The sequence below is a fragment of the Poecilia formosa genome, unplaced genomic scaffold, assembly GCF_000485575.1.
Source record: "Poecilia formosa unplaced genomic scaffold, Poecilia_formosa-5.1.2 Scaffold36, whole genome shotgun sequence".
In the NCBI taxonomy this organism is placed as follows: Eukaryota; Metazoa; Chordata; class Actinopteri; order Cyprinodontiformes; family Poeciliidae; genus Poecilia; species Poecilia formosa.
This window is the reverse complement of record NW_006799975.1, coordinates 3,167,846-3,180,893: the sequence shown is the minus strand read 5'-3', so window position 1 is coordinate 3,180,893 and position 13,048 is coordinate 3,167,846. Positions and strand designations below refer to the sequence as shown.

Below are 13,048 nucleotides of genomic sequence, written 5' to 3'. Positions count from 1 at the left end.
CTAAACATGTAATGCCTCAACCAAAAAAAAAAGAGCACAAAAAGTCAAAGGAAATATGTCAGAATAATCCCTGAAATGTTGTTTGCATGCTAAAAATTAATTGAGCAGAACAGAATGTGACCATTAGCACATCTTAGCTCATTTTACAGGCAGAACAGCAGGTGGAAATAAAATATATTTGCAGTGATTTTGTGTCGACATCACCTTAAAACAAAAAAAGATGTGACAAATTGTACTCCGATGGGAATGACTGGGCTCATCAACATGGACTCTGCCTCTGGTTTTGAGCATACAAGCTCCATTAGCGTCTGTTCCTCCTCTCCAGGCTCTGCTTGAGCCCCGTTCTTGCTGCTGTTAACATCCCAGGATGACAGCTCTTCTTCCCCCCCGGCCTTGCTGGGACCTTCCGCTTGGTACGGTCCGCTCCTCCCCTCTCCTACGTTTCACCGATGGTAGTTTCTATTGGGAGAAGGTCAAATGACTCCGCATGTCTGCCTCTGTGTACATTCCCGCTATGGCACACGCCTGCTGAGGAAACATTTCCACCCACAGGCAGTCAGTCGGCTCCCCTACCTCCTGCCGGGAAGCGTCTCCGAGCATCTCCAACGGGACGTCGCCGTTCCCGGGCTTCGGAAAGTAAGTCATCACGCGCTGGTTCCGAAGCTGCCGGGCTAATGCCGGTAATTATTAGCATTTTTTTCTTTCAGGACCGGCCGGTCATTTCCTTATTAATGTTTAACGTTTGAAAGAGTTACGTTTCCGTGCAGCTGGTGGCCTGTCGGGTTAAAAATAGTTCCAAAAGGGGGATGCAGTGATGCTGCCAGGGCGGCGCAGGTGATTTAAATTTTTTTAATAAAGGGGTTATGCTTTTTTACCTGCTTTGCCTCCCTTTTTTTTGGTTAATTAAATGTGCTTTTGCTTCCTGACAGTCAGTTCTCTATGCCAAAGTAAATTAATAAAAAAGTGATTTATGGGGTGCCAGGCGGCTCATTAGTTGATCAAATTCACTACATTCAGAAGGGACGGTCTTCGAGATGTCGGGGGTTCGATTCCCGGAGCCGTCTTATTCTCTCTCTGCTGTTATTCCTGTCAACTTACTAATGAACAAAAGCCACTAGCACCACAGAAACATTGGAGAACCCAACACCCACCCCAAAACACTGCAGACAAATAAATCATGAATTAAAATAAAGTTATCCTAAACAAATGTGTTTTATTTAAGCAGATGAAATATAGCCAGTTGGCTGATCCTGGTGCATTTGTTAATTAACGTGCATTGTCCCTGCCAAATAAATTAATAATAATAATAATAATAATAATAAAAACATACACTGTGTTCCTATAAGAAGTGTGGAAAGTTCTGCAAAGCTCTGAGGAAGGCAGACTTAATGAAGTGAGTCATCTGAGTGAGGCCAATAGCTCCCCTCCCCTGCAGAGCAGTGTGTAGCTAAGCCTATTACAGCATTGCATAATGCAATAAGGTATAGTCCCATAAGGTGCAGAGTGAGCTGCCTGCAGGGTTCCATAGCTGGAAGCCTCTGTGTGCGTGTGCGTGCGTGCGTGTGTGTGCGTGTGTGTGTGTATATTGTTCAGTTTCCTTTTAATCTCTCATTATACGTCTCTAATAAAATGTCTCAGGCCAAAGACAGGGGTCGAGTTGTTCAGAACTGCACAAGAGGGGAAACTGGACCACTGTTCCCAAAGTCGCTCTGCTGCAACATCCTGCAAGGTAGTTGGCTCAAGGTCAATGAGAAGTTAGAGGTTGATGAAAGTGGAAGGCTCTAAAATAGTGAACTCACTTTAAAGTGTAATACTTTTGTTTTTTGGAAAAAAAATGTAGTTGGTTTTTATGCAGCTTTGGAAGATGCATCCCTCAGAGACTCACTGAGGTTCTGTGGTTGATTTCCATTTGCTGGCCCACCTGTTGATTTTTGCTGTCTGTGATGTGAACATAAAAATACCGAATGGTGCCTATAAATAAAGCCAGGTCACAAAGAGTTATAGCATGCAATCTCTTTTATCCATACATCCATCCATCAAGAGGAACCAGTTGAGGTGGCTCAGGCATCTGGTTGGGACGCAACCCTGGTGAGGTGTTCCGGGCGTGTCCCACCGGGAAGAGACTCTGAGGAAGGTCTAGGACCCTCTGGAGGGACTGAGTGTCTTGGCTGGTCTGTGAACACCTCGGGATTCTCTTGGAGGAGTTGGCCCATGTGGCTGGAGAGAAGGGAGTCTGGGTATCTCTGCTTAGGCTGCTGCCTCAGCAACCTGACCCCGGATAAGCGGAAGATAATTTATGGATGTATTTCCAAAAGAATGCCTTCATTTCCAAATCCGGCATGTTCTGTGACAGACAGGATTGGACTTTCCAAAAGGCTAAAACTGAGTCAGATTTCTGCATTATTTCCTGTTTTCTGCTGCTGTCTGTTGTGGCAGCTTGAGTGAGCTAGTGATCCTTAAAGGCTTACAGAAGTCTAGATGCTTACCAGTTTTTGTTTGTACATGATATGCTACATGATGGTGAGGCATTTTCTCCATGGTTGCTAATGACTATATGCCTATACCTTCTTCATAATGCAATATTCAATTTCATCTTACTAATCTCACTTACTTATGAAGTGTATAAACATTAGTCTTTTTACATAGTAAAAAGTATTCGCTGCAAATGGACGGCTGCCGGTCCTGATGATTGATGGCTGCTATCCATCGTGGTCGTCTTTTCTCATCAAAAGGTTAACGATAGATGACGAATTTGCATTCTCGTCCGTTTGCACAGAACGGACCATTTTTAGAGTGAAATCAACTTAATAAAAGCGATATCAGTTTGTTTTCACGTCTGTCCTGGTGGAGTGGGCCATTTTCTTCAGAGCGTGATGAGCAAAGGGTCAAAACAAAAAATTACTTTATTTGGCATTTTGGTTTGATCTCTGCATGGGTCAGGAAGTGGGGACAAGATTTTCTGTTTTTATAAGCAGCAGTTTCTCTGTCTCAGAATGTCGTTAAGAATCCAGTTTTCAGTTGCTTCATACACCCTAGTGGTTCCTCTGACTTGACCATGTGACTGAAACTTAAAAATAACTTCTGTACTCTGTGACTGTTTACACAGTGAAGACTTTTGTTGCTAGTCTGAGCTGGTAGTGGTTGTCAAATGATGCATTTACTGGCCAGGTAAAAGATGGGATGTCTCCGGTCAGCCGCTCACAGGTCTTGACCGATTAAGCTGAAAATTGTCTGATTCAGGTCACTAGGTGATTTCTTGGTGCACATGAGGTTAATTATGGATCAAATTGGATGCAGGATTGATTGGGAACGTCATTTCATCAGAAAATTGGATGAACAGCCACTTCTTAAAGGTGATTGAGTAATTTTTTTGCATCCTGGAATGACGAACCAAATAACGAAAAGGTAACCATGCATAATGTTTGACTCTTTAACTGGAATAATACACTAATTGTTTCAGCTCCATGAACTTTAGATACACTTGTTGAGTTCTTGTTTGAAATGTCGCAGCTGTAAAGCTTGGAGGTCACACACACATACACACACACAGCTTGAGTAATAGCTCTCTCGATCAAATTATGCATGGTGCCTGTGGCTTTGATTAATCCCTCCTCTTGCCATCATGAATGTATGCTTGCTGTTACCAATTGATTACTGCACACTGCTGATGAAACTCAAGTGAGTTCATGTCATAAAAACGATTTCAAACACGGCATTTTAGAGGGAACAAATTAAATTAGTTTCATAGATTTCCTAATCTATATTTCATGTTCATCTTTTTGATCTTTTTTTTCCCCTCAGGTTTGTTTAATAAGCTGAGCTTGTTGAGGTTATCAAACCTCTAGTTGTGTTAAAAGTTCTACAGATGTGTTGGTACAGAAATGTCAAATTACCAACAACAGATCTCACTTTGTAAGAGGGATTTTGAACAAAATAGTTTGTGGTTGAGGCATCTGTTTTCTGTTTCTTTTTTATAACAGTTTTTTAGTGAACATCAAGCCTGCAAAATTAATCATTTAATTGCATTATAAATTTTAAGTTAATTTCATAATTTCCATTCTTATATTTTTTTGAAGGGCAATTTTGTTTATGGACATGTAATCCATTTAAAATATTTTTTTTATGGTTTTGGTTGTAAGTTCTTTGTATTTCAGCTTTATTTGTTTTTGGTTGTCCTGTTTTATTTTGCATATATAAAATGTCTTCCAGTTCCAGTATGAACTTTATGAAATTAAAGTTTTTTGGTCTTTGGGAGGGAAAACTTGCACCATGACGGGTCTAGTGAGCACACACTCTCCTTGTGTTCGTTATGGGAAGGTGAGTGAGTCCAAGTGTTCCCTTTTGGGTTTTTGTAGTTTTTGAACACAAAACTCCCCCTAAAATAACACAGAGTTAGCAGTGGTTCTGATTTTTTTTTTCTTGAATGTTGATGAATACACAGTGGGATTGGATGCATTTGAAATGTATGTCAGACTCTCCTTAGGAGTTATTGCATCAGGAATGAGCAACAGTGTTGATTAAGATCTGCCTCCATCTGTCCGGTTCATCTATAGTTTAAAGAGACACTTTCATTCAAAATAAAATATGTACTGTTATTAGTAAATCATTTATAGATGTTCCATGAAATAAAGGAAAAAAAATGTCCCCATAAAATAAAAAATAAATGTAAAAGAAAATTAATGGGGTGCTTCATAAGTGTTTTCTTTTTATTTTGTGACATTTATTTTGAAAAGCTTCTTTATGTATTTCAGACTATTTTCCTCATATCTATGTTGCTAACTAGCAAAGATGTCCATTTAAAGATGATCAAACTGTTTTGGTTGAAGCAAATATGGCTCTCATAGAGGAAAAAAGCACAAATGCATTTATCTATAAAAAGTTGCCTTTAATTCAGACTTTTTTGAAATCATTAACAATTTAATCATTTCAAATTAACCCACATCAAAGGAGTTTCAGACTGATATACAGCAACAGGTTCAGTTTTGAAGCTTATTCTTGCATTTAAGATTTTAATCCCCAAAATAAAGGTCCAATTATTTTGCCTGTAATTGTTTTATCAATTTTTTTTCCTCTAAAAAAATACTACAGGAAAAAAAAGATGCATAAAAAATTCTGGAATGATTGCAGTGAGAAACACCATGAGTCATAGTTGAAAGGTTTACCTGACATTAGGGCTGGGACTTGATATTAATAAGCTTATTTGATTAATTACAAAAAAAATTAAATGGAAGTATTTAATCAACCCGTGGAATATAAACATAAGCTTATGTTTGTCTTAATCTGCAGTTAAAACAAAAGTCTTAACTGCAGATTAAATAAGAAAACAGCAGATATGATGCAAATCTTGTTTAACTTTGTGTTTATTTAACTTTTACTATGATACGTATTACTTTTAAAAAAAAAAAAGATTTAAATGATTTAAATCAATGCAATCAGTATTTCAGTATACTGGGGACAGTGTGGAGACGGTGCAGCATTGGAGAGGGCAGATGCAAAGCATGAGTTTATTGACTTGCGTCCTAATTGGAAGTGAAGGGACCAAAATGTTTGTGTCTTTGAAACGAGATGCAGTTTCATAGACCAGACTTCTACAGACCAGAGGTACTTATGCCAAGAAAAGCTTCCAACCAAAAATCCGATGTGGCACGTTAAAAAGCGCAGGGATGATGGCCGATTTGTTATCTCTCTTCCATCTGGGTGATTTTATTTTTTTTTTTCACTGCTTTTGTTGGGCTGCCTCTCCATTGTCCCACAGTCTAATCGTGATAATCTCCAAATGGATTTATGGAGAGGATGAACGTCCTTGGCAGTCTTTCCAAAAGAGCAGGCGAAGAATAAGTAAGGTCAGGGGTTGAACTCCGAAGGACGTGACTTACACAGAACTGCGCCTGGTTTCAGTCGGTTACAGCTTTACCTACAAGCAGTAAACAGCTCCGTGGAACTGGTTGGGGGATTAGAGGATTTACAGCACTAAGCTACAGGAACTCAGCCCAGTGACCCCCTGTTCATGTCTCCTCCTCCTCCCTTGTAACAATCCACTCTCTTCTTTTGGCTCCAGGGTGAGGCATGTGACCAAAATCAGAGTTCATATGGGTGGGATAAAGAAAGTTGGAGACAGCCTTTGGAGCGTTCATAGATTGATTTAATCTTTTCTCCCTTCGATCTGGTTTGACAGTTTTGAGTCTAGAGTTTTGACATTTGTCCACAAATCTCTAGATTTCCTGCAGCGTGACACAGAATCTCACATCCCTTGGGTTAATTTGTCGATAAAGGGACAGTGCAATCACGTACGTCTGAAACCCACGATGGGAAGACGGTGGAGCTGTCAGCATCAGACTACAATCTGATTTGGCCCCATCAGCAAAGTTGAGCAAGCGCTGCCTTTAGTTCCACTTGGAGACAGCCTGGAAGCTAATTGAATCCCAGCAAGGGGACGGAGGTCATTGTTGACTGACACTCCACGGGGCGTTTGTCTCCGTCAGCCTAATATCACACTGTGAAGTGACTCAGCAGAGAGCGAGTCCTCAACCCGGCCGGCCACGCGCCTTTAACTCAAACTGACAGTGCTCCAGCTCCCGTACATACCTTGCCACCAGCAGCTCTGCTAGAAAGCTGAAGTTTTTCTTTTGGTTATTCAGCTGTTGTCATCATGGGCAGCTGACATCAACCCCCAAAGACTGAAGTGGAAAAGCAAGCAGTTCATGCTCCGTAATTCTTTGAACAGGGTCTCAATGGCTCTTTCGTCCACATCGTCGGGTCTTGTAAGTTGCTAAATCTGATTCCTGATGGTTTTGCTAGCTGGAGAACAAATTAGCTCCTTGGATTACATTGTTGTTTGATTTTTAAAAAAAGATGATTATTGTTTGTTTAATCTGATAATTGCTTAAATTGGAATTACGAAAAGAAATTTGCTTAATGGAAACTCGCCAATTTAAAAAAACTCATGTTTTGCAGTGAAAATGTTTGTGCTGGGAGGAGGTGGTTTATTGGCTGTATCGAAAATAGTGTATTTCGAAATTTTTAGACGAAGACAACGGTAAGTGGTAGGATGATGGTTAGAAATGTTTTTTAATGTCTTATCCTGTGAACAAACTCAGTCTTGTATGATTTTAATTGCACTTTTTATTCAGTGGAAACACTGCTCTTGCAAAATTGTGTCTTTTAGACAACTGCGGAGTATTGGCATTTATAGTGGAAATGGACCCAGTGTTCTTTCTCGTCTTAGTATTAAGAAAGTATCAAATGGCTAAACCTTTCATACTTACTGTTAATTTTATCACAGTTTGAAGAGTTTCTTCAACATTTTGTGTTTTTAAACTTCGAAAAAGGCTATAAGCAGCAAGAACAGAGAGATTGGTTCCTTTTTCTGCATGTGGTAAGGAAAGGAGCACAGCTATGAGTTAGGAAGTTGTGAGAGGGCCCATCCAATGCAGAATACATTACTGTAGGACTCATGCCAGCTTCAATTTTCTGATCAATCACACAATAGTTGTAGGACACTACTACGCCAGTTCTGGCCAGATTGTGGGTGAAGAACAAGCTGCAAGAACAGAGCGTCTATTTTCTTTTCTGCGCACAGACCTTAACTCACCTTTTTCAGGAGGATAACAATAGGTTCTGATTCTGAATTTATTCTACTGGAACAAATATCTTTTGATGATGTGTAGCAAAGAATGCTCACCTGATTTCATTGATGAATTGCTCACTACATTTATGATACCTGTGGAAGAGTCGTGTCATTGATTTAGGGTGTAATGGATCATTTCCAATCTGGATCTGTGAGGTAAACAACACGGTCCATTTTAAAGGTGCCTGCAGTACCACCGTTTCAGAGAAATTAATTGCCACAAATTAATTTCATTGCATTCTCTAAAAGTCTGAGAATCAGACTTGTTTTTAAAAGGGGAAACAAAACATGTAGAGCAGCAGGTCCAGTGGACCACGAGTCTACGTTTCACTAGAGTTTGGTTAAAACTAGGGCTGAGACTTTAAAAGGGCAGTATTGTGTAAAATTGACTTTTGTTAGCTCTACATTATGTTATGTTATTCCCTCATCAAAAACATACCTGGAGCGTTTCTTTGATTCTTTCCTGCATGTTTGAAAAATCCTTTAATCTCCTCTGGCATTCAGCTGTGCAAAATGTCTGGGTGGATCTAGCTCCGCCCTGGAGGATAAAGCTCCTCCTGGAGCTGCGGTTTCAAAGCTTCCTAGCTTCCGCATTACAGAGCAGCCATCCCCTGCGACTGCCCCACTCAGCTCCTTCAGATTAGCCAGCAGCAATTAGCAAACACCTGCTGCAACTGCACTTCTGTGGTGCTAATTATACAGGCTACTTTTCAGTCTACCACTCTGAAAACATTGTCAAAGGGTTAATAGTGGAGCGATGTTGTGATGACTTCCTGAAGTGTCAGAAAGGGCAAGTTTCTTAAAGAGACAGAGGCTCGATTTCAAGCCGCTAAATTATGATATCTTCATAACAACTGAAGGAAATGTAGTTACTTGATTGTGCGATAAAAAGGCTCTATACTTCCCCTTTAAAAGTAGGGCCAGGACTTTAATGTGTTAATTTTGATTAATTAATTAATTACGTAGTTAAATTAATTAGTAACACATTCAAGAATTAAATACAATACATTTTTAAAAAATTAATTTCAGTTAACATTTCCAGCCGGAACCATTGTGTAAGCTAGTTTCCGGTATGCTTGCAAATTCGATGCACAAGTAAAATCTGTTAACAACAAATTATTTTAAAAAACTGTAAAATTTGAAAAAATTAACTTTAACATGAAGTTTTTATCTGATGCCATTTAGATCTACAACCGACATCTTAAAGTTAAAGTCAGTATATCGCCATCGCTGCGAGTCAATGTGTGCATGCTAAATTCCGGCAGCCATTGTAGAAAGTTTTATTTGCTCGCAAAAGGGACTCTGATGCATTTCCATCCAAGAATGCACGAACCAACCTTGCATGGCTGGTTTTCTCCTGGAAGACCAGATGGGATGCCCTCAGGAAGATAACAGGCAGCCCCAACAGCCCAACGCAAATCTGAGAGTCAGAAATGACAGAGGGGGGCTCATTCCTAATTGACTGATCATTACCATAATGGCATTGTGTTTCCTGCCAGGCTGTTGTGACCCTTATTGGCTCAGGAAATGGACCGCAATAAGGGTTGGCAAGAGCCATCAGATATAGGCGAGGGTATGAATGGAGGAGAGAGGGGCGACTGGGGGATCTGAGAGGGGAGAAACGTGAGCAGTGGAGAGGTGCAGCTGACGGGATGGACGAGGGACAGCAGAGAGGAACAGAAGGGAAGATGAGTCATATCACTGCAGCAAACCAGGCCCTGATTGAGATGTGAACACAGAACCTGCACGAAGACTTTTAGGTTTAGATTTGTCTTGGCAAATGCTCTGCAGTTTCATCCCTGATGGAGGAGTTTGTGCTGAGCTCCAAGAATAAAATGTTCTTGCCTATATGTCTCTCCAGAAAGTGAAAAGGCTACATCATCCTGTGTATGAATAGAGCAGAGTTGTTGTTTTTTATGAGTTAAACTCTAAAGGTGGGTGGACCTGCATTGCCTAAAAATACCCAGCCTTGCCTGCCGTATACATGTGGCCTTTACTTGCCTTTTTTGTTCTGCTGCTCTTCCTTTGTAACAGTTTCCACTCTAACTTCCTGCTGGGCCAGCTAATCCTGCCACAAATCGATTCTCTTCCTCTGCTGCTCCATCTGCTTTCTTCATCCATGAGTCCCGGCTCATCTTCATTCACATTGTTGGCTTCTTTAGATTAATGAAGCTCAACTCATGGAGCATTACTGTTTACATCTGGAAAGATGGAACATGAGGGCATGCTGAACATTGTATGTTAATGTAAATATTTTAAATGACAAAGAAAACAGGATTGCATAGGGATGCACTGATATGAAAATTTGTGTCTATGAATATCCAGTGTTAATATTGCTTAGAGTTGATAACCGATCACCATCACATGACCAGCCTCCTTCCCCTCCCCTACAGAAACAAATGGCAACAAGATATTTGCTGTCAATTTCAGCCCAGTTTTACTTATCGGTCTGACACAGAAATGTTACCAAAAAAAAAAAGCCTATCGTCCGATGCCGATGTTTTGTTTACTTGATTGTTATATGATGGACCACCATAAGGTTTTCTCCCTAGTTTAAAGTCTTTCACAGTTTCTCATCTGACTAGCACGGAGGTGGGCAATAATCACGGAATGTTTATTGTAAGAATTTTAATTTGTCGTCATGATAAATTTGAATTTACGATGTTGAATAAAAAAAACAAAACGTGATATCATTGGAAATGTTGTTTTTACTATTTTCTCCACTGATCCATGAGCGCATCAATAAATGTCAGTAAGTTTGAAAATATAATTAAATGCAGTAACCCTTTGCATTTTATTGAGATAAATCACATTTCTTTTATCCTGTTTATCTGTTTATCCTTCAGAATGCGTTCTTGCATTATTATGCCATTATATTACCTGAAAATGGTCTCAAAACAACAATATTATTATTTATCGCTGAGACGATTTATTGTCCAACAAAATTAGTTTTTGTGATGGGCCTTGTCAAGAACGACATTTGTTTGGAGTTATGGTTGCTGTGACTGCAAGGCATAGTCATACAGTTACCTAAAAAGAAGTGGTAAATAATTTTTGTTAAATCATAATTTTTATCGCTATCATAATAGTACCACAAAATATAGCAATAAAATTCTGAGTCCACATCGCTCACCCGTCCTCCCCATGCTTACTGTGACTTCAAGAAAATTGGACTTTCTTTAAGCAATGACTTATTGCACTGCAGGAAGTATGTTTACGCTGTTGAAATATTTCCCACCCAAGAGGTGAAATTTCTGCAACTCCCCCAAGTTACCATGAGTCTGTTGGCAAAGGCTTTTCAGCAATTTTTATGTGTAAACACTTTTTAAAACGCATTTTTCCATTCAATTCCCCAAAAATGCATCATTACAAGTCGGTTGGTCACATCAGAGCTTTCTAGTGCATACCACAAAGTATATCTCTGACATCTTTGAACGGAAATGTTGTCCTAAACACCGGCGGTACCTGCGGATCTTCTGCGAGTCTGAGGGATTCGCATCGGTCCATTACACGCTCGAATGCTGATGGTGTTTGTCAGCACGCTCTGCACGGCCAGAGATAATTAAGCTGAACCACAAGGTTGATTTAATGAAGCTTGACAGGAAAAACATCCTCAAACAAGTTTTGCCTTTGAGATGGAAGCAGACAAGAGTCGATGCTGCCACGGGGGGTGAGCATGACTGCTGAGTACTGATGGAGTAAAAAGACAGGTGAACCGGATTAACAGAATGTTTCTTTGATAAAGCCAATATCTTCTTTTCCTGAGGCTTCCCAAGACAAGTCAGAAGGAAGGGCAGAAGGAAGTATTTATTCCCTCCAGCTGGAGGGAAGCATTTTTGGAACAGATTGTTAACCCTTTTGGTTCAGATGAGCAGCAGGTCTACTCTGTGTTCCTCGCCCTATCTCTACATCCAAGTTCGGCAGCATTACCAGGAAGCTGACTTCAATCACTCTCATCTTATTGTTTCCCACGTGATCCTGACAGTAAGGTGAGGGTTGGAATGCAGGAAGACCGGTTAATCAAGAGCTTTGACAGAGCCAGCTCTATGAGAAGGCTAAAGTTTAAGGATGCAGTGATCCACTTTTTTCACTTCCAATACCGAGACCTGAGGTTTAGCATCGGCCGATTCCGATTCAGAAAAACAGCGCTGGATTGACTTAAAATGTTTCTTTTTTAAAAAACAAAGACATAAATGTATTGAATTTCAAACTTATTTGATAACTCTGCACCAGTACAGCACACTGAAATACACCAGTAGATTGACACGCTTGGTCAGACATGTAAAAACAACACAACTTTAATCTGTTCAGTATAACAGCTTGTTTGGCTTGTTCTCTGAGCATTCAGCAGATCTCCTGCAAAATATGTGAGGCATGAACTCAAGTCAAGGTTAAAGGGGCGGTATTATGTAAAATCAAACTTTTCTGAGCTTTATATCATTCATAATGTTAAAACTAAAAACATACCGGGAATGTTGTTTTGATTCCTTCATGCACATTTGAGAAATCGTTTTATAATCTCCCCTGGCAGCCGTTCTGTCTGCAGAAACGAGTGGCGTAACCAAGCGCTGCTTTTTGCACAAAGCTCCTTTCAGAGCACTCCCTCCTCTGCGACTTCCTCACTTTGCTCCCCCAGACTAGCCAGAACCTATTGGCAAACATCTGGTGAAACTGTGCGTATCCTGACTTTATTATAGGAGCTACTTCTCAGTGCAGCGCTGGTGAAAATGTTAAAGGGTTAATGGAGCAGCCATGTTGTGAGCACTTTCTGAAGGCTGAGCTTCAGAAAGAACAGGAGCTTCTTAAAGAGACAGAGGCCCAATTTCAAGTTGTTAAATCGCAGAGTCAAATTTATCTTTTATGTTTGATATATGCAGAATTTCATTAGAATTGAAATTGTGCTATAAAATGGTAGTATATGCCTGGATATACGTAATACTGCACATTTAAAACTGGAAAGTAATTTTCACAACAATTGAAAACCATTCCTTTGCAATACTACTGCTAATTTTTATGTTTTACATTTTTTGTTGTTGGTGTTCATAGTGTGAATGTTCTGTAAAGTCTCATATCCAGCCAGATACTGCTATTAAACAGTAATATTGAGCTAATGCTAATGATATTTGATATTAGAATCATTCAGTGCTATCCTGTAGAACAAAAAAAAATAAAGAAATTAGTTCTTTTTACAATAATTTTTCTTGAAAAAGATCCAATAAATCAAGAAAACTGAATCAATGTTAGACTAACAGATTCAGCTCATTTGTGAACCTCTTGTTGTAGTCAAACCTTTCTGATTGTCTCATCCAAATATCTGTTGTCTGACCACAGAGACGGGTGCTAGGTTTTCTTATATAATGCTATGTTTCTTTGAATGCGGTATTTTCATTTTGCTTGCCTCCTGTGCCGTCTCTTTTATAG

At 39.8% G+C, this 13,048-nt stretch overlaps 1 protein-coding gene across 4 annotated transcripts in view; it reads left to right on the top strand.

Moving 5' to 3' along the window:
* The first annotated feature begins 486 nt into the window (after positions 1-486).
* oxr1a (oxidation resistance 1a) overlaps positions 487-13,048 on the top strand; it is a 188,692-nt gene continuing 176,130 nt past the window's right edge. For 2 of the 4 annotated variants that reach the window (XM_007550516.2, XM_007550514.2), the window contains exon 1: positions 487-636. Coding sequence is in view for 1 of the 4 variants with exons in the window: in XM_016670641.1 (XP_016526127.1) it covers positions 815-834 (20 nt within the window). In the remaining 3 variants the exon portion in view is untranslated. Of the gene's footprint in view, positions 681-799; positions 835-13,048 lie in introns of those variants that run through there. The other 2 variants (XM_016670639.1, XM_016670641.1) reach the window with 2 other exon arrangements.